This window comes from Lampetra planeri, chromosome 47, assembly GCF_965212315.1.
Source record: "Lampetra planeri chromosome 47, kcLamPlan1.2.h2, whole genome shotgun sequence".
NCBI lineage: Eukaryota > Metazoa > Chordata > Hyperoartia > Petromyzontiformes > Petromyzontidae > Lampetra > Lampetra planeri.
The window spans coordinates 4,975,395-4,999,415 of record NC_136153.1 but is presented as its reverse complement, the minus strand read 5'-3'; the positions used below and the strand labels follow the sequence as shown (position 1 = coordinate 4,999,415).

The 24,021-nt window shown below is 48.5% G+C and overlaps 1 protein-coding gene across 1 annotated transcript in view; it reads left to right on the top strand.

Moving 5' to 3' along the window:
* The first annotated feature begins 531 nt into the window (after positions 1–531).
* The window catches only part of LOC144733446 (kelch-like protein 9), a 48,645-nt gene continuing 25,155 nt past the window's right edge, over positions 532–24,021 (top strand). Inside the window, exons 1-2 of the mRNA XM_078615354.1 lie at positions 532–675; positions 16,959–17,091. Coding sequence (XP_078471480.1) covers positions 553–675; positions 16,959–17,091 — 256 coding nt within the window. The 5' untranslated portion in view covers positions 532–552. The remainder of the gene's footprint in view (positions 676–16,958; positions 17,092–24,021) is intronic.

The window sequence follows — 24,021 nt, the reverse complement described above, 5'->3', positions numbered from 1 at the left end:
CCCTTCGCGTGCCACGCCGCCGTTACCACATGCACTCGCCAACGGCACTTGCGCCAAAAATCTACGAAAGCTACACGGGGGGGGGGGGAGGAGACATCTTTCTCTTTCATGATACACGTCTTTTTTGGGGGGGTTAGATCGCTTAAATATATAAATGTGTCGTTAAACCCGCCACCACCCGACACAGCCAACTAGTAAGGTTTGTCAGGTAACGTGGCCAAAGCCGCAACATTTTCAATGCACTCCAACACACAGCCGGTGTTGCTGTACAAGTGACGAATTGGCACGTTCTGTTTACGTGACAAACCTTACTAGTTGGCTGTGTCGGGTGGTAGCGGGTTTAACGACACTTCCATATACTTACGCGATCTAACCCCCAAAAATACTCGTATCATGGATGCTATTGGTCGCTAAAGCCAACGTGTTAAACCGATCTTTCTCTTTCTTTACACTTATGTAAACGTTGGTGCCCTTTCTGCATGTACCCCCCCCCCCCCTGCCACCCCACCCACCTGCGTGTGTAGGTACATGGGCGATGAGGGCAAGGCTGCCATGAGAGCCCTGCCCATGGAAGGAGAGCCCTGTCCTCGGGCAGCACTGGCGGTGTCAAACTGCAAGCCAGCCGGGGGCACACGCGTGTTCACCAGCAACACGCACAGCGCACACGTGGTCCAGGTACAAACCGCACTGTACAATGGGCAGGACGGGCATCATCGAATGGGGACCCCCAGAATTGCTAGTCTATGGGTCTCTTCGTGAGTCTATGCGTATCTGTGTGAGTCTAAAGGTCTCTGTGTGATTATATGGGTCTCTGTGTGATTCAACGGGTCTCTATGTCAGTCTTTGAGTCTCTTTGTGAGTCTATGGCTCTCTGATTCCATGCGTCTCTGTGCTAGTCTATGGGTCTCTCCGTGAGTCTATGCGTATCTGTGTGAGTCTAAAGGTCTCTGTGTGATTATATGGGTCTCTGTGTGATGCTATGGGTCTCTGTGTCAGTCTATGAGTCTCTTTGTGAATCTGTGGGTCTCTAATTCCATGCGTCTCTGTGCTAGTCTATAGGTATTTCCGTGAGTCTATGCATATCTGTGTGAGTCTGTGGGTCTCTGGGTCTATGTAACTTTATTTACCCGGAACCGTATTTATTTTAAATGTAATATCACCTCCGCTCAAGGGGGTATCAAAATGTCGTACGCTAAATAAAATGCAAAGACAAACTAAAAGAACATTCCAGTAAAAGCCATGAGAAAACAGTGAATCTTGCACTCCCTCCGAAAGACACCGAGGCCTTCCAGCGTGCCTGATCACCGCCGGCTAGGTATTCCATATCCTTGGGGCGACGCTTCAGAATGCCCGACGCCTACCCAGCGGCGAGCAAAGAGAAGAGGCTGGGAGAGTAGCCGTAGCAGGTGCTGCTCTAAAGAGCGTAGAGCAAGAACTCCAGGCGTGTGGCAGATCAGTCGGGGCCCCGAGGTATATTGGTCCAAGACCGAGCAGTACTTCACAGACCAGCATGGCTAACTTATACTGAATGCGAAATCTTACTGGAAGCCAGTGCTATGAGTCTCTGTGTGAGTCTATGGATCTCCGAGTCTATGGGTTTCTGTGTTAGTGTCTGGGTCTCTGTGTGAGTCTATGGGTCTCTGAGTCTATGAGTTTGCAGTCACGAAAGCTTTAAATCCAATTACGACTGCTGATTGTACCCACCTAGCTCTGGCTCACACGACCATCTTCACCCCACCCACCCATTACTGCTCGCGCTGTCAACACAACGTGATGACATCTTGGATGGAGGCTCTTAGGAGGGAGAGCTGGCGAGCTTTAAGGTTAGACATCAGCGGCGCAGGCCCCGTGCCAAGACGGCTTTTGTCAAAAAAAATTCAGAACCGCTGCCGCGCAGATATCATTTTCCGTGCGCTGGCCCGCCAAAAACGTCGCGTGCCATTGTCGCACCTGCGAGCGTTTTGGCGTATCTATCATAACAACGACAATCATGAAACAAACGGTGGAATCTCAGCTACGAGGTTTTTGGTCGCGGTCTGTGTTCGGGATCTGGCGCTTGTGTGTGTGTCTGTGCGTGAAGCCACACACACACACAATAGGGCAAAGCCGAGGCCAAGAAACATCTTACGGTGTTGGGCAGTTCTTACAAAGAAATACATATTTTTTTCCGTGGTAAATATCAATACCATACCAATTTTCTCGCATCCACCACTGCAAAGAGGGAGACGGCACCGCATCGGTTGACGGGCTGCGCGATGAACCCGGTGACCCGAGTTCGTATCCTGCCAACGGCTAACGTCAGTGGGAATTATACCTCGGGATCCCTTCGGTTGACTCGGCGGGCGGGTACCGCCAAGAGACGGGGTTCAATTCTGAGTCTCGGCCCTGCCGTGATTGAATTGGGTCCTCCGGTGCAACGAGTTTCTCTTGTCAGATGAAAATTAAATGAGCGCCCGGCTCGCCACGTCGACGTCGGCGCTGGTGGAGAAAAAGGCGGCCGGGCGTGGGACGCTGGCCACGCCGCACCCTGCAGGCCTCAAAAAAGGTGCCCCCCAACATTTTTTTTCTGTGAGGCTATATGGAGACCATTATGTTTGTGTGAAACCACGCACCTTTAAGGCACCCTTTTCTTGATTGATGACTAAAGCGTGAATTCGCACAGAGTTGTCTCACGAGAGCTGTGGCCGCCTCTCGTTTGACTTTTCAATATGTTTTAGGTCTCGGCTCTTGATTAAACGAAACACGCGGCACCCCCCCCCCCGCCGCCGCCCCCACCTTTTTTCCCTTAACCTTTCCGATAAGATTCTCTCTTCCGCAACGATGGACTTTCCGCGTTCTTTCATTTCGCAATTTTCCCAGTGTCCCTTTATTCCTCCTCGCTTCTCTTCGCACCTGCCTGTAGCACGGCAGTGCGAGTCGCAGGCTGAGCTCAATGGAAGGCTCTTCCTGGAAAATCGTGCACGGTATCGGCGCCCGCGCGTAATTGGAAAGTGTTTCCATTCCCGTTAAATAGCCTTTCTTCGTTACGTACATTCATACGCCGATTTCCTTTCATAAAATAATTCTTTTAAAAGCGCCACGACCTGCTCTTGTCTCCCACTTCACGAGAGAGTCCTTGCCTTGAACATCTGGCGGTTCGCCAGCATTGATTCCAGCACGCTTGGCTGCTGGTGAGACACTGAATGTCGAAAGCGGTCCAGAGTTTACTCGGAACTGAACCGATGCTGTTGGAATTGTGCACGACCAGAGGGCCATAGGGCCGATGGGTTATGCATCTTCTTTTTTTAACGTGGATTAGAGGTGTTGTCGCATTGACTGTTAAGAAAAGTAAGTGGCCTTGGGCGGGACGCGTCGCTCGAAGTAATGATGGCCGGTGATCGAGATGAACGACGCGGTGATTGCCAAATAAAGTCCACCACGGAGATGGATTGTCATGTCGCATGATGGACGGCGAAGGCTTGGGGGGGGGGGGATTTCATCTAGCGGTGGATAGTTCATCGCCGCTGCTGCTGCTGCTGATGATGATGATTGACGACTATGAGGATTTCTATGATTAGCTCTCAGCGCATTTGGGCGAGGAACTAGAATTCTGTAAACGCGAATTCCCACGCACGAAGCTGTCGGGCCAGGGCACGTCACGCCAAACAAAATCACCACCCACTCTGATAATCGAGCGTGGCCAAGCGTCCCGAAGGGGCCTTTGCGAATGTGTCACGACCCCATATTTCACGACACAAGACCCCGCCAGCTGAGGCCTCGAGGCAACCACGGGGAGACTCTATCAAGAGCAAGACCACGAAGCAAGAAATGAATGGTTGGAGAGACTGCGAACGTGTCGGAAAATAAGACTCGTTAACGCATAAGCAGATGAACAATACTATGAACATTTTTATTTCTAATCTGTTTCACGAATGATTGGCTCGGGAGAGATGAAATTGTAAACGGTAAAATTACAACACTATTCATCAATTACACTCCCCTAAAGGGGAAACAATTAGGTAATCGGGCAATGACTCTTAACTTCACAGCATTGGCAAATAAAAAATTAATCCAGAACAGACCGTACACAACGTTTCACGACGCAATGCCCCCATCCACAAATGCGAAGGAGTTCATCATCACAACGATGACGCACTCCGCTGTCTCCTGACGCAGTTATCTGGGCTTGACCTCCTGAATGTGAAATTGTGGCCGTTGTTCTGCATCTGCATCAGACGTATGAACGAAGAAGAATAAGCAGGCGAAGGGACATTGCTTGAAACGTCGGCAATTATTTATGTCGACAGCGACGGACTGTCTCTGCCACAATGAAGGTCCATTGCCCCAAATGTCGCCTATTAAATATTTGTTCCCAAGTGTTGCTGACGAACATGTTGACAGTTTGCCATTTCCACTGCGGCGCAGCCCAATGATGTTTCTGCTCGAGACAGTGGTTTTTCAGATCCATTAGTTCACAGGTAGCCGAGGTAAATCTGAAAAGGTGGGCCAATTGCAGGTGTGGAGATCGTAATACTTGGACAGCTTCGGTGCAGTGTGTTGAGGAGTCAACAGACTGCGATGTTTCCTTCTCAACTGTGCATTGAGGTGGTGCTCATCTATTCTTTACAGCCCTGAGCCAGTGGTGAAAATTCCACATTCCTATGCCAGGGCCGATAATTTTTTGTCCGAGAGGACAACCCCGTTGAGTTCCCCCACTAATTGGCACTCGTTTAATTGACCCCCAAAGGGACGATGGGCTGAGTCAATCACCGAAGCAGGATGTGAACTCGCAACCTTTCTGATTGCGAGCTCGGTATGAATGTTCGGACGGACTATACACGGACAAGGGGTCGTGCTGTGTGGCGAGGCTGGCACGCTGGAAGTTTGTCTGAGCACCGTGGCGGTGTTTCTCAACTCCAGTTCCTTGTGACGCCCCCCACCGTGCAACCTTCTGCAGTTGCCACCTTTCAGTAGGATCAAGGCGTGGGCGATGAGACGGGGAGGGTGGGGTGTTACGGGGACAGCATTGAGAAACACGACACTACGGGCTACCTGCCACAAAGAAACATCGGGAACAGGAGAGCTGATGATGATGGGTTTGTGACAATGACCTGTGCGGTACCCATGCACACAGAGTGGAGGGAGTGTGGACAGCCAGAAATCGGGAGGAAGGAAAAAAACTCAAGCCAGACAAACAAATCGCCCGACCATTGAGATATCATTCCCCGGCGACTTACTCCGTATTGTAGGGCGAGCGCGAGTAAATAATGAAATGTCAGGGAACGGCATGATAAATAAAGACGATAGCAAACAAAAAGACCAAAAGAGTCCCCATTGTATTGATGCTACAGAAGCCATGAATACGGTCGATCAGTCCCGTTTGGAGCTGCGTCCAGCAGTCCCAGTGACAAGTTGCGGACCTGCGGAGGGAGAAGGCGCAACTTCCCGGAGCCATGAAATTATCGAGGCGCGTTTTTTTCCGGTTGTACCTCCATGTTCGCGGCATGACGTGCCGACGTTTCCCGCCGGGTTGCTGGGGTGATCTCAAGAACGCTGCAAATCTCGAGACGTTCGATAACTTTGGCCTCAAGAGCAAGGCTTGGCGGTGCACCGGCACAGGTGGTGACGCTTTGAGACGGTGGCAAGAGTGAGAGGCCCCTTTACTGGAGATTTTACCCAGACGTGCAAACACTTACGACAAACGCTCTGTGCCACTTCATTTGTATGCGACACTCCTCCCGCAGTTAATAGAGAGAGGGAGGGACCGTGGTTATCCTGGGTGGCACCATTTCTTCCCATAATAATGACGGTTACTGGGCCGTGCTGATCATAGCAACATACGGATGATGGTAATGATGACCATATCTTACGTGCAAAGCACGCTTTGTTGGAGGGGGGGGGGGAACAAAGAAGATTGCACGTGTGATTATGATTTTACATTTTCTTTCAGAAATGACAAAATCAGGATTTATGAAAATAGGCCAACACGGCTATTAGAGTATATATGTTTCTGTTTCTGTTAATGTACTCTGATGAAGGAAGCTTGTGTTGCCTCCGAAACGTCGTGATTTAATTTAGTTGTTTTCATTTATTTAATTTTATTGATTGTTTTACCTACGTGACTTTACCGAAAAAACCAAAGAGTGTGAATCCTTGCAGTCACGAAAGCTTCAAATCTAGAAGTACTCTGGTGTATTGTTATTGCTCTACTGTATACGATGTCATGTACTGCAGAAGGCCTTTGCAAGCGCCACAATGGCGAGATGTTAACTACCTCGCCTGGTATACAGGAGGTTGTCAGTTCAATCCTAACGCCTGTGTATTTTGAGTTTGCATATTCTCCCCGTGGTAGCGTGGATTTTTCTCCGGGTCCCCCGATTTTTCCCTCGACATTTAGAATCACTCGTTTAGATTATTCGGCTGCGATAAATTTCCACGCGCCAAGCCACTTCGTTGAGCTGTCATTTGTGGCCAGTTCGCTTCTGAAAGAGAGCTCAGTAGCTCAGTGGTGCTCACCCGGTAATACGAAACGTCGTCTTTAGTTTATATAGAGTGCGGTGCAAGGATGTTCCTGCATTTTGTGTAATGGTTATCACACTGGACGTGCAATCAATCCAGACGTCTCCCAATGCGGCCAACGGGCACATTCCTCGTGCCACTGCCGGCGGAAGGGACCCCAGACTTAGAGGCGAGCCTCCTATGCGAGATGGAGAGTCTATGGCCAAATCCTCCTTGTTGGCAGGGCGTCTTCGATGAAGGTGGGAGCAATTCTAGATTTGAAGCTTTCGTGACTGCAAGGATTCATACTCTTAGTTTTTTTCGGTAAAGTCACGTAGGTAAAAAATAAAGAATAAAAATTAAATAATAGGAATAAAATTATAAATCACGACGTTTCAGAGGCAACACAAGTCTCCGTCATCAGGTGGGACCGTCACAGCTAGATTTACTGTATCAAGTGAGGCAAAATTCCAAGAGACAAGCCCTTAAATACAAGTTAAGGGGGGAGGAGGGGGGAAAGGCTTATCTGAATGTGGCAGCCAATGAATGGAACGTGTTTTGGGGGGGGGGGGGAATTGTGCCTCACTGGCTACAGTAAATCTAGCTGTGACGGTCCCACCTGATGACGGAGACTTGTGTTGCATCTGAAACGTCGTGATTTGTTATTTTATTTCTATTATTATTAATATTGTAAAAAAAAATATTATTTATTTTTTTACCCACGTGACTTTACCGAAAAAACCTAAGAGTATAGTGGGAGCAGCCCACACTTTACCCCACCACACACGCAGCACATGTATCGATCAACTGTGGTGTGCCCTTTGAGTCTGCTGGGTGGACAGGACGTGGAGAGGCTGGGGCTAGAGGTGGGGGAGAGAGAAGGGCGATTTGTGAATCTGTATGTAATGTGTCTGTGATTAAATCCAAGAGGCGTTCTGTACCCGCGAGTTGGAAGGCGACGGAAAACAAAGTTGCGTCTGCACATTGTAACAAATCACAAGCAAGCTTCTTCTGTGCTTTTATTACGCAGCAAAAAGTCGCGTTGCTTAAAGCCACTTGTCATCAGAGTTCAGTTTTTTTTTACTTCGTTGGCTTGCGTTTGACTTAGAGAGCTTGTCCCCCCCGTCCCCCCCCCATTGAATATAATTAGTCGATTAAGTTCATTAATATAATTTGGATGGGAAATTACCATAGCCGGGCCGTTTCCAATTGCAGCCTTGAGTTGAAATGAGGTAACCGGTCGCATTTGGCCCATGCTCTGTGGCGCAGCGGTTAACGCACTGCGCTACGAACCGGTCCTGGGCCTCGCCTAGGTCGACTCGGCCTCAAATGAGTACCTGGTTGCGGTGTCTAAAAATATCGACACTCGGAGGAGACAAAGGCGGCCGGGCGTGGTGTTGGCCAGGCACGTGGGGGGGGGGGGCTTTAGCGGGAGTGCCGTGCACATTCCGCCGTGCGTGTGCAATGCGATTAGGGCGCTGCAAATTGGCACGGCGATCCGTGTGCAACTGCCCTTAATTGGCGTGATGCGAGCAATTAGCCCGCGATGCAGATTAGCAGAAATGTCCGGCGTAGCATCGAGTGCTCACGCATTTGTTGACGACCTTTGCCTGATATTTCTGCCGCCGATTTGTAATTCCCTCGCAGCGTATCGTGCTTAATTGCGTTTACAAGTTGATCAAATAATATAATGTGTTTCATTAGCTGCGAAACCCTTGCCCCGTTGTGTTTATATTTGTTGTGTTTTTTATGTTTGTGTATTTCAAAACCCATAACGCACCGTTCCTCAAATCGTCGAGTTGCCGCTGTGTATAATTATCTATTGAACACTCTATTGATCAGGGTTCTTTACACATTTGCAACGCATGGAGAAAATCTATATCATCGCAAGGATGCGTGGACACGTTCGCGTGTTTGCCGACAAACCGCCAGCGCATTCTTTATTTGGAGCCGCCTCGCATGCCATTTCGGTCCCGTGAGAAGATTGCGATGTGTTTGCGTATCTTTCACAGGATCGTATTCAGGCGTCCCCGCAGCAGGCGCGCGGTCATTAATACGTCGAATATATATCGAAACAAGAACGGAAAAGTTCGCAGAGCAGCATGGAGAGATGCATGCCTGGAATTACCCTGAAGAGGCAGAGAGAGGGAGGGAGGGATGCGTGGATTGATGAACGCAGGCAGGTTAAAGGCACCGTCCACACTATTTAAGGAAAATCAAGCGCGCTTAGACATGGCACGTCTTGTGAAGGGGGAGGCCAACAATTATAGCACTGGTCAACACACATTTTCTGGCATAAGGTATTCCAACGGTTTTAATGTAATTTTGGGGTGCTGATTCCAAATCTGGCATCAGTTTTTGTCTATCACATCAGGTTTTTGAGATATCAAATATTGCATTTTCAATAAAAACTACAGAAGAAAAATATTAAATAAATGTGGAAATCTACATAAATTGATATTTTAAATACACTATCCTAAAAATACAGCACCATATTTTAACACTAAAGCAGTCACTGACTCGCAACAACTTGCAATCATAAGTGACAGGGTTTATTTCGGGTAAAATCAATGAAAATGGGGTATGCTGATAACATAAAAATGATGTGATAGAGCAAATCTGAGATCAGATTTGGAATCCGCACCTGAAATTAGTCTAAACCAGCTGCAAAAGTCCAGGCCAGAAAAAAATTGATTTTTATTTTTGACCAGTGTAATGGATTGGCAGCCAGGCAATGGGAGGTGACTTAATCATTGATATTATTTCATACTACTTACTGTACGTGTCGAAGTAGCGCTTTGCAAAGAGTTCTTTCACCCGTGTTTGAAAAGTCATTTTTGTACATTCACAGAAATAGGCCTTTGATGAAATCGCTGCAGAATGCCCCACCCCATGATATCCTGGCAGCTGAGCAGGGTTGATACTGGTCAGCGCATGGGCAAGCCCTCATCCATCCAGCAGTGGATTGGAAAAAGGGCAGTACACGCACACGCACGCAGCAATATTGTATTAACATTGAACCTCTCGGTGAGTTTTCCACGGAGTGCAGTGCCAAACAGGCTTGTCTCACTGTGACATTGCCAGACTGCAAAGTGGGTGCGCATAGCCACAGGCAGCTTGCGAGACAACAAACCAAGGGATGTGTTGGCAGGGGGGAAGCAAACACAACTCAAAGGGCACTCAGCCGCCATCCATCCACGAACACTCGCCTTGCAGTGTAAAATTATACCATATCCAACTATAGGTCAGTCAACACTTCTCCGAGCTCCCTCTCGCTCTCAATACAGGCAATTGGAACGGTGGCTGGGTAGCCCCCAGAGGGCAGGGTATTGAGCCAGCAGCGCTAAGATCCTGGGTTCATATCCAGGCAGTCACCCGTGATGCAAGCGGGCTTCTCGGCCCCAGTCAGCCATAGACTTACATAGAGACCCATAGACTTGTGCAGAGATACGCAGACTCGCCTAGACTGAGTTGTGATGAAACCAGGTTCTCGCGTAAAGTTAGTTGTTTGTCTTAGGCCGGTCATCCATAGACACACATAGAGAATCATAGACTTACATAGAGAATCATAGACTTATATAGAGACCCATAGACTCAAATAGAGAATCTACATAGAGACACATAGACTCAAATAGAGAATCATAGACTTACACAGAGACACATAGACTCGCATAGAGAATCATAGACTTACACAGAGACCCATAGACTCACATAGAGAATCATAGACTTACACAGAGACACAGAGACTTACATAGAGAATCATGGACTTGCATAGAGACCCACATACTCATATAGAGGGAGGCGTTTATTGAGTTGATAATAATCTCAGGCTTGTCACCAATGAATGCAGACAAAAACAACTCAGCACATTAAAACACGTTCGTCATTCACGTGGTGAGATTCCAGCTCTCAGACTTAGACATCGATGGATATACGACCACCACTCTTGGCAAGGCATGCACAAGGTGTGACTGCAGAAGTAGTTCTGTAGGATCAACTTCCAGGGCAATTATTTGACACGAGGTTCACGCATGGTTCCCTGCAGAGTTCCGAATGTATATTTCATCGTCCCGTGGCTTGACGTACATAGCGCAACTGGAATGTATTTTTTTAAATCGAAAACAAAAGCCTAAATATTTTTAAAATAAATAATATTAACATTTTTTTTTAAACACGCTTTAATTAAATGTACCCTACTAGTAATGGCAGAACTTCACGACTCCAGGAAGAGGCCGCAAAGCTTGCCATAACTTAAGGGGCTGTGGTGATTTACAGCCAACGTTAGTTGAGCGTGGACAATTAGGCCCAAGCCGAGACATAACATGTAAAAATTATGTTTAAAATACTTTTTTTTAATAGAACATAGTATTGTCATCAGTATGACATAAGTATACTAAGTTTGCGGTCCATATTACATTGGGAAGTGGGTTAAAATTGAGTTACAATATTTGAGGATACAACAAAAACAACAGAGTGAGTTCATAGAAAGCGTGTATAAAGATCTTTAACATTTATTTTTTATTTTTCATGATAGAATATAGTATTGTCATCAGTATGACATAAGTATACCAAGTTTGCAGTCGATATTACATTGGGAAGTGAGTTAAAAGTGAGTTACAAGATTTAAGGATACGACAACAACAACAGACAGAGTTAAATAAAAGCGTGTAATAATAAAAAAGATGGGGGCATTCCAGAAATGTTTTGGGCCACTACATTGTTAGGCAGCGTGGCCGATGAAAGCGTCCAGTGCTCTTTCGAGTTGCACTTACTCAGCACGCGAATTCATCTCTCGCCAACAGCTCCGAAAGCTTCCACAGCCCGTGGAACGAATTTCTACTCTCCAGCGTGCACCGTGAAGGTCACGTGACCTCCGTTTGGCCCTGACGTTTCTGAACGATCACTTCACATTTTTTTTGGGGGGGGGGGGGGGGCACGGTTTGCGTGCTGTTGTCCAAGGTTTCTGTCCGTCAGTAATTTCATTTTTTTTTACTTCCCCTCGAAGGTTTTTCCGTCGTCCCTTTTGTCCAAAAAGTTGTGCCAAGTCGTCAAAATGAAAATACGGTCCGGACACTTTGTCGTAGTCATCATCGTCGTGCGATTGTGACCTTTGGTATAAACTGCCTCTATGTTAAACTCACAGGGAGAGAGACACGCAAACTCCAAATATACAGGCATCAGGGTCAGGATCGACCCCACGGCGTCCTGCATACCGGTGCGAGGTAGTGAACATCTCACCACCGTGTTGCCTCCGCAGTGTCACCCATGAAGGCTGCTGCACGATGGGAAGTTACGTTGCGAATGTAGCGCCCACTCTCCGGCAGACTGAATCACAGGCGCACATACACGCGCAGCTCTAGCCGAATGCATAATGCATGACTAAAATGCAAAAAAAAAAAATTCACGGGTAATGAACATTTTCTTATAATTGATTAAACCGGAATCAGTTAATGCTTAAAAAATATATAAAAAGTATAAAATGAGAAACAAAGTAAAATAATGCCATTATTATAAAATAATCCCTTTTTGAAATGATAAAAAAAATACCCCGAAAAAAGATACACTTGCAATGAAACGTAATGAAAACGTAATTCACTTAACTGGCACTATTTTTCTTTACTTACCATAATAACATTTCAATATACACCTTTTCTTTCACGGTATTAAAACGTACGACCGCATTACGCTAATACGCCGTTGTAAATCATTGCTCTCTGTTGCGACCCCGTGATTGCCAAGTTTCCAATTAAAATTCCAGTGGCCTGCTTTTAAAAAATAAAAAAGCGATTTTTAAACGTAATGAATTCCTCCGCACGCAGGCCATTCTTTTTTGTGTCTGCTTGCTTGCACCTCACGCAGTTGCACACATCCAGGGAAGATAAGATATGGTGTAGACCAGTGCCGGATTATCCTCGTAGCAAAAGTTAGCTACAAATGCTACAGGCCCACACTTTCAAGGGCCCCGTGCTAAATGCTTTCAAGCTACCAATATCGTTCCAGTGATTCTGCACTTGCTCTATTACTATAGTACTATACCACCTTCAACTTTTATGAACGACTGGGTGTTTAAGGTTAGGGATTTGTCGTATTATATGGCTGTGTAGCAAATAAAAAAATACAATTACTTTACTATGCAAGAAAAAAATGCGTGTTTAATATTTATCTTTTTTTAAATTTAAGGCCCCTTTATAACATATGCTGCAGGCCCCGTAGTAGGTCAACTGTTGGTTCTCAACCCCATTTTCGGCTACGGATGTACTCCCCCCTTGTTGAATTTTGTTTCAACCGAGTACCACCCTCGCTTGCCTGACCCAACATCGCCCTGAGAAATAAATGTACGAATAACGAACGTCCATATTTTAACCCAATAGGCAATTTTGTGAGGTTATCCTACCTAGCTGGTATCTGCAAGCGAATATAAAACAAATATGTCAATGGGCGCCTCTGCATGCTTGACGTTATTGGCTCGCACTCGGTGGTTACTCTTGGAAACCCGCATTGTTCACGGTCAATGAGTGCGTTGTTCTAAGTTACCACGTGGATTTGCATTTCATCGTTGCTATTTTAGATTGGCGCTTTCATACTCGAGTATTCACCTATGACTCTCGTGTGTCATGCCATTTCACACATTTATACATCACCTCAGGTACCCCCCAGGGGTTCGCGTACCCCGAGTTGGGAACTGCTGGGGTTAGTGTTGTCTCGGTTGTCTGTGCGAACTTTCATGGCGAATAAAACCCTTTCTGATTCTGATTCTGAACTTATTTCGCACCAACGTACAAAGCCAGCCGTGCTAATCGGATGTGCTTGGGGGGAGGGGGGGGTAACGACAAAAAAATAAATAGAAAAACAACAACAACAACAACAACAACAACAACGGAGTTTGCATGGGCGATGGGGGCGGCGTTGGCCGTGAAATTATTTTTTCCCCATTCAAGAAAAACAAGTGAAAAACGATTTCCTGCTGAAATGAACATTTGCCGCGATGCTCAACTCCTGCTTACAGCCCTGAGGCAGTCACGTTCTCCTGTAGACCCGGCGAGTTAGTTAACATCTCGCAACTATGGCGCAGCACTTACATTTCGTTACTTAACTTTGCACTCAATTTTGTTTTCTTGGACGGGACCCCACTGTATTTTCCTCGGTCAGGGAGCTGGACAAAAAAAAAGACCACATTCCATAGACGCAATCTCCATTAAATTTTGATTTAAAGCTTTCGTTACTGCAGGGATTCATATTCTTGGTTCTTTCGGTAAAGTCACGTACAAGGGAAATAGTAAAAAAAAAATCACGACGTTTCGACTGCAACACAAGCAATCATGATGATTGCTTGTGTTGCAGTCGAAACGTCGTGATAATTTTTTTTGTTTAATCTTTTTATTATTTTATTATTTCCCTTCTACGTGACCTTACCGAAAAAAACCAAGAATAGCAATCTCCATTGTTTCCTTTGAGAAAGTGAATCGTTTTTTGTTCAGTTTTAACATACACACACACTTTGCAGGGGTAGCTATAGACATGCAGTTGACTTCACCTTGTCACGACACGCATCACTGTGCACCGCCACTGTTCGAAGGGAGAGAAGCAATGTTTGCTCAAAGTCGATGCACACACCCGGGCCCCCCAAAACGTATTGGCTGCTGCCTTCAGCCCCCCATCTCATCTGTCCCCCGCTCTCTGCCACAGCGTGCGAAGGGCGCGCCTCGGAACTGCCGTGCACCGAGAGAGACATTAATTTGAGTTTAACACGTAGGCTTTCGCGACCAATATTATTCATAATTAAGGTTTTGGGGTTGGGTTCAGTGATGTCGCCTTGCTCTATTTAAGACCGGGAGCAGGTGGATTGCTTCACTATTCTGGTAAATCGCCCGATGATGCTGGATGTAATTACCAGCGAAACTTCGTACTCAAATTGTAAATGTCGTGGATTTACTCTCCAACACACCGGTGGGCGTTTTCTTTACGTGACAAATCCCTTACTAATTGGCTGTGTCGGATGGTGGAGGGTTACGACCCATTTATACTTACGCAATCTCACCCAAAAACTTTTATTATGAAGAAATTAATTCACAGTTGTTGGTGATGCCGCTGCTGTTGCTGCAGCCCGCGAGCAGAATGAACGACAATGAAGACAAGAAAAGGCTCGGCACGTTTTGTCAATAACATCACTGTGGCCTTAAAAGGGGAAAAATATCATATATAATAGGTGATGTGCCAGGCAATTGGTTCCTTCTTGCACAGCACATACGTGAAAATGCACGTGAGAAAATTTAGAAGATGTGCTGGGTTGGTCAATGCAAATCCATTGGATCGCGACGTAAATGTACAGCCTTTGTATCAATCCACTGCTGGATGAAGGCCTCCCCCCCACGCCATGCTGGAGTTGTGGGGCTTATTGTTTGACCATATCATGGGACCTCTTTGCCAGGATGAAAATATGATAATAGGTTTTCCCCTTTTTTGTTTGAACATACTTTCACCGTGCCGGTCACGTGTGCGGGAGCATAGAAGTAGGTTGCGGTACAGCGATGGACGTTGCTGCACTGCCTTCCGCTGTCCGCAACGTACCCCCTGCCATCGCTGTGCGTGGCCGCTGCCCATCTGAGGGCTGTCCGAGCTCAACCCCCGCTTAGCGTCCAGATCTGCCGACGTCGGCGTGTGCGGCGGGTGATTTGGTCGGAGGCATTGGTTCCGCAACGAGGCAGCGGAGGCATTGGGGAGTGATCGCTTGTCCTGGTGTACGCTAACCGCACGCAGCACAGTTGTTGCTGCTGCTCTGTAGCGTCGGGAGGGGGGGAGCCTCGTGCCCCCCCCCATTCTAAATTTTTGTCAAGTCCAATCATTTGTCTTTTTCTCAACGTGACACTTTTTTTACTGATTGGCCGTGTCGGGTGGTGGAGGGTTACGACACATTTATAAATAACGCGATCTAAACCCAAACACGTTGATTATGAAAGTCCAAACATGTTAACGTCTAAGCGACGGGTGTCACAACCTTGCCGCCTCAAACACAGGGGTTGAGAGCCCGAGCAGAACGCACGGTAGACAAAATAAAATGCCTAATTACTCGTTCTGTTCAGCGTTAAAAATGCGTTTAGGGTTTGCTAAATATGAACTGTGACGTTGGCCCCCATCAGTTTTTGTAAGCACCCCCCTCCATCTCCCCCCCGACCCCCCCCCCCCCGTCGCTTTTCAAAAGGTCATCCTACAGGGTTCAAGTCTCAATTTTGTATAACCAGGTGTGAGACCTCTGGAGACCAGGATAGAGTCTCAATTTGCAAGAGTGACCTGGGGTCACTGAAATGTCAAATAGCAATTAAACATAAACATCGAATTGCAGCGATGAAGCAAATAGCAATTGTTAAATTTGAGACGCAATCAGTAACAGTGCCCGGACATAATCAGCATTCCTTCAATGCATTTACACTTAAAAAAAAACACTGGCTTGGACAATTTTTTTTTATTCCACATCTTCCCTCACATCTTTCATTTTTGGGTATAGATGAACATTATGACGTTCCCGGCGGGTAGTTCGCGGTGCATCGATGGTTTCAGGCAAAAGTTCCACACCGAACTCATCAAAGCAGGTCATGTTGGGGGGGAGGGGGGATTTTATTTGGGGGAGGGTGGTGACCTATTATTGCCATTCTGGGCTCAGGTGTTTAAGACTTGTCTAAGGCTCAGGTGTTTAAAGACTGGTCTAATGTTCAGGTGTTAAAGACTGGTCTAAGGTTCAGGTGTTTTAAGACTGGTCTAAGGTTCAGGTGTTTTAAGACTGGTCTAAGGTTCAGGTGTTTAAGACTGGTCTAAGGTTTAGGTGTTTAAGACTGCTCTAAGGTTCAGGTGTTTAAAGAGTGGTCTTAGGCTCAGGTGTTTAAGACTGGTCTAAGGTTCAGGTGTTAAAGACTGGTCTAAGGTTCAGGTGTTTTAAGACTGGTCTAAGGTTCAGGTGTTTAAAGAGTGGTCTTAGGCTCAGGTGTTTAAGACTGGTCTAAGGTTCAGGTGTTTAAAGACTGGTCTAAGGTTCAGGTGTTTAAGACTGGTCTAAGGCTCAGGTGTTTAAAGAGTGGTCTAAGGTTCAGGTGTTTTAAGACTGGACTAAGCTTCAGGTATTTTAAGACTGGTCTAAGGTTCAGGTGTTTTAAGACTGGACTAAGCTTCAGGTATTTTAAGATTGGTCTAAGGCTTAGGAATGGACCCCCATGTTCGTGTTGTATTCTTCTTCCTTGTCTCCGAGCTTATCGCTCACACGCTCCAGGGCCGAGATTGGTCCGAATGAAGTCATCCATTGATACAACAACAGCAACAACAACAAAAAACCCCATCCCAAGAGTAACATTTCCACCGACAGAAACATCGACATGGGCCGAGGGAGATTCTTGTGACCGGCGCGCAAAACCGACAGGGACGTGGCGGAGGTCATTGCCGCGGCGACGACCTCCTCCGTTGACCCCTTTGCCTCCTCTCCTCGGCCTGCCCAGGGCTTCGAGCGGCTGCGCTCCGAGGGCCACCTGTGCGACGTGACGCTGCTGCCAGGAGACGGGGACGAGGCTTTTCCTGTGCACAGGGCCATGATGGCCTCCGCCAGTGACTACTTCAAGGCCATGTTCACAGGTGAGGTCATCGTCGACATCGTCGCCATCGTCGCCATCATCATCATCATCATCGCCACCATTGTCGTTATTGCCATCCTCATTGTTCGTCATCATCTTATTTATTTATTTAACAAAAATATGACATTGCTAGATTGGCCTCGCGGTTTTGGCACTCATCAGCAAGCCGACTACACTGTCGCCAAAGTGAGTAACAGCTGCATGCTACGGGCCAGAGAGAGAAAGAGAGCAAGAGATCCCCGTAGGTCCAGGAGTAATTATTTTAGCACGAGCCTTTTGCCCGTCCAAGGACGGGTGTATTGCAGTAAATCTGAAACTTACAAGCGAAAAGCAGACCGCAACGTGATATTCATTGCATCAATGTGTGTGCAATTTGTAAGGGCGCGGTGACACAGACCTATTTCATTTAAAGGTTATAATCCCTTGTTCATCATGACGTCCTTTTTACTTCGATGTCTCAATAGCGGAGATCGCGTGATGTGAGGGTTCTGCCTTTGTAGTGAGGGTTGTGAGTTGACGCTAAGGAGGGGGGAGGAGGCGCCCCCCCCCATGTGAAGTGACGTCACCCGCTAATTATTATGAATAGGGGTAGGGGGTCCATTTGGAAGACGTAACCTCTTCGTGATTATTAATGAGGGGGGCTGTTCGATGTGGAGTGACGTCACCCGCTCATGATTATTAATGAGGGGGGGGGTCCATGTAGAGGACGTAACCTGTTCATGATTATTAATGAGGGGGGGCTGGCCGACGTGGAGTGACGTCACGCGCGTAACACACAAACAGACATTCTTGGCTCATTAGTAATATGAATGTTGAACTTCTTTCGCAACGTACGTAGCCAACCGCGCTAATCGCAAGAGCGCTGTGGGGGGGTGGCGTGGAATTGGGAGGGGTTAGAATAACAAACTAAACTCTGTACGGCCGTGTACACCTTGCTCAGTAGCGGTCTAATTGGCTTCAGCAGCGTCCACGTGCATGCGTTTAACACTCACACAGGCAACAGCAATGGCAGAACGCAGTCCACGCAGCTTGCCTGCAAGCACTAGCACGGTGGGACCCAGACCTTGGTGCATCATTATCGCGGCCTTGGAAGCTCACGTAATTGTCAATCATCCTACCCGCTAGCGTCGTCAGCTGACACTGGCTTTAGAAACCCAGGAGGGCAGATCTTGCTGCCTCTATACCAGGGGTCCCCTATCCCCGGGCCATGGACCGATACTGGTCTGGAACCCGATGAGAGGGGAGTGGGTGGAGGGGGAACGTGCTCCTCGTTCTCACGTTTCCAAATCAGATCTATCGCTCAACATTCGTGAACGGGGAATGGGGGTGGAGTGACCCGCCAAAACCCCCCAAGCCAACAGCATACAAAGGAATGGGGCTCACAGTATAATGGCAACGAAGCGTAATTTAGCTTATCTGAGGCCCTGTCAGGCGCGAGTCTTGTGACCCGCGGATAAGAGGAGTGACCCGGAAATCATGACGAATGACCACCGTGCTGAAGTATGGTAGAAAAAAAAAACCTTTGGGGCCGTCCATAAATGACGTCACGCACCTAGGCGGGGGGGGGGGGGTGTCAGACATTTGTGACGATGTGTGACGAGGGGGGGGGGGGTTTGAGAAATGTGACGTCACATCAAAAGGCGCAACTTTAAATCAATATAGACAACACGTTCTACTTGATTAAATATACTTTTTAATAAATGTTTTCTCCTACAACATCAGAGGGCAGCGCCACATTAAATATGTACTACAATGACAATAGTTTAAAGCGATTTGAAGCATGTTTTGTGACGTCATTTTATGGGGGGTCTGACTTTTTGTGATGCCGTGTGACGACGGGGGGGGCCCTTTGACCAACACGGTGTGGCGAGGCCTTCATACATTGGTTGGCCGAAAATGCCTAGAGATTATTATTGTTCACGTTTGTCCACAGGTAAGCCACCTGTAAGTGCTAAATTAATCCGATTATCTGCATCACGTTACTGTTAGCGAGCACCTATAAAGGCCAGCACAGCACACGAGGGGGTGGGTGGCCAGCACCACGCCCGGCCGCCTTTGTCTCCCCAGTGGCGATGTTTACACACCGCACCAGGTACTTATTTCAGGCTGAGTCGACCTAGGGCAGCACACGACCGGTTCAGATAATCGTCACCGGTGTTGGCCGCGAGCGAGAATCGAACTAGGGTCGCCGGGTTCGTAGCGCAGCGTCGCGCTAACCGCTCCCCATGAAACGCACCTCCGGTTAGCACTGTTGGCTACGTACGGCGCGAACGAAGTTCGGCACACACATACACACACACACGTACGTACACCGAGAGCTCTCGCGCACGTGACTCAATTTTTAACGATTCACGTCGCCAGCAGAGGAGAAAGCTCCGCAAGTTGTTTGGCCAAGGGGACTTGCTTTGCTCTGCCACGAATCTCACGGCTCCCACGCGTGCCGGAGTTCTACTCGTGCTGTTGCTTTCGTTGTTTTTGTTGTCGTCGTTGTTGTTGTTGTGTTCTTTTTGTTTACTTATCGCGTGACTCGGCCTGACAGCGGCGAGGAGCGCTTGATGAAATGAACACTGCATCTGTAAGCCCTTCGGAGGCTAACCTGGGCAGACGGGAGTTTCCACGAGAGAAGACATTTCACGTGGCGTTAAGGCCACATCGCCTGGAGGCCTTGATTTCACCGGTCTCTCTTTTCGCTGAGAGTCTGCTGCAGCGTTCAGATCGATACCACCCCGCCGGATAACCCCGACACCACCACCGCCCCCCTCCCGGCACGCACCACGATGCCGTTTCACCAGAGTACACACCGCGTGGCACGGCACGATCCAGAGAGGCGATCAGCTTCTCGAGGCACCGCGGTGCCAAAAAGTTATAATCAAACAATCTACGCAACAACAACAACAACAAAAACAAAACCCACCACACACAAACACCGCAATCGATGACTTTAGCTCGCGCGAAACGGGAAGGGGAAAAAAATAGTTTTTCCTGAAAGTACGACTCGATTGCTTCGATTCAGAAATCCGACGGATTGTTGTTGTTGTTGTAAAACCCACTCCCTCCGCCACTACCACCACCACCACATTATAATGTTTGTTTGTGAGTCGATATTCCCTGAGTCATTGCAACCGGCTAGTCACGTTCCACCTCCGCCCCGCGTACGAAGCACGAGAGCACCGCCATCCAGCCCCAGCCAGGCGCTAATCGGGGCAGCATTACATAAGCGGGCGTTTTGAGTGGCATGGGGGTGAACGCGCCTCGCCGATTTGGTGGTGGAGGGCGAAAATAGCGGAGGGGAAATGAAAATGCGCACGCGCCGGTAAAAAGTAAAGTGCTTTTTGTTTGCGAATCTTAACACATTCAAGCGGTGCTGTATAATTATTCTGCACCATCTCTTGATGGCATGTCCGTAACCAGTGCCAGGCATATGTAAGGCTTTAACCCCGTGGCCTGTGGACTAAAATGACAATTTGTATATAAACCCCTTCATGCAACCCGCCTTGCGAACCAAATCGGCCAGAATGCGTCCGAACTCGGCAGCTGAGCGGAGTTAGGCCTCGCTAATTGCTTGGATGGGCGACAGCCAGGCATAGCAGGTTTTATAGGTTGTGGGGCTACAACATCGGACGCCAGGTGGTAGCCCACAGAAAGCAGAAGACGTCTCTGTAAGTGGAGGTGTGCTTTAAAAGAAGCTCGTTGCAGCGGCGAATTTAAATGCACGAGTTAAACGCAATAGCAGCGAGGGTTTCTGGAGTGATTACGAATTAATATGCAGAGTGAAACATCACAAGTGGCAAATGTAAGAGAAAAAAGCATGTTCTCTCGCAACATATTGAAAGGTAGTTGAAGGTAGAGCCGCAGCCCTGCAATTGCGTGCTCTCGCCACCGTCGGCAGACAGGACCTCAATGCGAGAATATTTGGCCTACTCTTCCACACTTGGCCAGGCGTCTTGTGAGAAGTGGAGTTACCCACACTTTGCCCCACTATACACGAGTGATGTAGCCATTTACACTGCTGGGGTGGACAGAAGTTAGGGGGGGGGGGGGTGGGATTTAAGAAACTTGCCCCTCCAACCCTCCCCCCCATCGTTTCCACCTGCAGCACCGGGAGAAGAAATCGAACCGGCGGCCACTCAGGCGTTGATCGCAAGGTCCAGCGCAGGGTGCGAACGGTGGCACCGTCACACTCGGAAGAAGAGTGTTTTACGGTGGTGATGGTGGTGGTGGAGACGTGGCGGGGGTGGTGGTGGTGGTGGTGGTGAATCATTCCAAGTCTAATGAGCACCATGCCTGCCAGCAGAGTTGGGGACATTGCGACGAAAATTGGCAGGATTAGCGCCGGCGCCGTTGAGCGAGCGCAGCGGTTGCTAGGCGGACCACGGCGTGTTGAGTGCTCAACAGCGCCGGCTAATAAAAACTCGTGCGTGTCTAACGCGCGCGCGCTTGCTTGCAGCAGTGCATGGCAGACGCAGGCTGCTGCTGCTCAGTTTAACACATTCGTGGGCTTTCGCCACCAAGGTTAGATCGCGTGAGTATGAATGAGTCGTTATAACCAGAGGTCGCAATCGGATACCCGATGCCCGTAACCTACCCGATACCCGGCTACCCGTACCCGGCCATGTACGGGTACGGGTACCCGTTTGCGACCCTGGTGCGGCCGGGTACGGGTACGGGTAGGCCGTGAGTCACTGGTGAGTAACCGTTCGTCACTCATTTCGGGTAGGGTACGGGTAGGATACGGCTACCTGTACCCAGCCGGGTACAGGTACGGGTACCCATTTGTGACCCTGGTGCAGCCGGGTACGGGTACGGGTAAGGAATCAAAACCCGTTTGCGACCTCTGGTTAGAACCCGCCACCACCCGACGCAGCCAATTAGCAAGGGTTTGTCGCGTAAACAAAACGTGGCAACCGAGTGTGGGGAATGAACCCACCCACAGCATCCCGCACAAGCCACCCTTTCATTGCCGGTCGGTGTTTTTGTTTTATTGCGGTACTTTCCCGGTGGTGGCGCGGTACCTTCGGAATCCTAGGAAAAGGAAAGCACCTCACTTTTCGCAAGCTGGGGCAAGACGAACTCTCCTCCCTCCGTGCCGTTCAGTGGCCGATATCCCCCCACCCACGTTGCCCTCTCTCCCCCTCCCTCTCCGTTACTCGTGGTGCAGTGTAGACGTCAGCCGCCACCCCGCGGCCCTCCCAACTGCCTCGCTCGCGCGCTGCGCAGTTGGGATTGTTACTTTCTTCTTTGGATTCGGTGTGGCCACGACTATCGAGCGGGTTTACAAAGCGCGGGGGCGCCGTGGAATGAAAGAGGCTGAGAAAGAAGCACTGTTGCATTGCACTTGTGAAGAGATGGGCTAGGTACGGCTTGCTCGCGTCACTGCTCGTGGGAAGGAACTCTGCAGAAGCACCACCTCTTGAGTGTGTTTTTTGCCGGCTCCTTTGCCGTCAGCCAGACGTCTTGGCAGATGTGCGAATACCCACACTTTACCCCACAACACGCAACCTGCCGATCGACCAACTGTGGGCGCCACGGTGGCGAGATGTTAAGCTACCTCGCCTGGTATACAGGAGGTATTGTGTTCGATCCCGACCTTGACGCCTGCTGTATATTTAGAGTTTGCATGTCTCTCTCCAACGTGGTTGCGTGGATTTTTCTCCGAGTCCTACGGGTTTTCCCTCCACATATAGAATCAACAAGCGTTCAGAGTATTTGGCTGCTATAAATTTCCACAGTGATAAGCCACTTCGTTGAGCTATCATTTGTGGGCAGGTCGCTTCTGAAAAAGAGCTACATAGCTCAGTGAGCCTTACCTGGTGAAATAACAAAAAACGGGTGTGCACAGATGTGCGCCTGGTTTTCAGAAACTTTCCGCTGTTGTTTCAACTTCTGTGCTGCTGGGACCTGGAATCGAAACGGCGCATTTTTTAGATTGCAAGTCCAGAGCCCTCACCGTAACAGCGTGGCAGCATTCCTAAATGGCCTGTAACGCACCCAGCAAAAGCCCACACTCAGCCAGCTCTGTGCCGATTACGAGCAGCTGCATGCTCCTAGAAAAAAAACAAACTAAAACAGGCAATGGATGTGTTGGCACTGGTGCACAAGCATAAATGAAGAATTAAAAGCACGTGTGTTAATAACACCGCCCAACGTTTCAGACAATGACCCTGCATTGCAAAAAGCTTTTAAGTTGGTCCTCACAGACATGCAAACGCTGGGCTTGCTGCTGTGCTTGGAATATAAATTCATCATCATCATCATCACTAGCAGCCTTGGTCAATCCAATGCTATTGGGGGCTTCCCTAAGCCACCGCACCTATCACGGTCCCTCGACGCGCGCCGCGACAAGCCACTAAGCACCTACCCACCGTCTCGTCTCGCCGGAGCTCCGTCAACTAAATTGGCGCAAGCGTTTCTGTTGACTTATTGTCCCATTAAATAAGTGAAATAGGTGCCGAGTTAGCCACGGATGCACAAGTTGAACGCGCCGTTGTTGTGTTTGATGAGAAACAATAATCGGATAAGCACCGTTCCATCGATCCAGCCGGCACTTGCTTATTTTACCGAGAACAGGAGCCGCCCGTGCTAATGCAGAAGGCCCAATTGTTGCAATTAATAATTGCACCATATAGTAATTAGGCACTTACGCCCGGCTGAATGTCCTCGTCGATAGCCGGGGGAGATGGGAGAGGGGAAGGAAAAGGCTGCAATTAAATGTTAACACCACTCTCGACCACCGCCAGTTCAGACAATGTTGGGACAACGAATGGAGGCCACGCACAATCCCCCACGGCTCGTGAGCTGCACCTGCGCCATTCCGGGGAGACGAGAGGAGAGCTCCGTTGTCGTTGTTGAGCGGCCGCCGCCAAATGCATTGCCACGAAGTTTGCGACGGGGAGGTGTTATATTGTTTATTGTTTATCTTGTTTATCTTGTT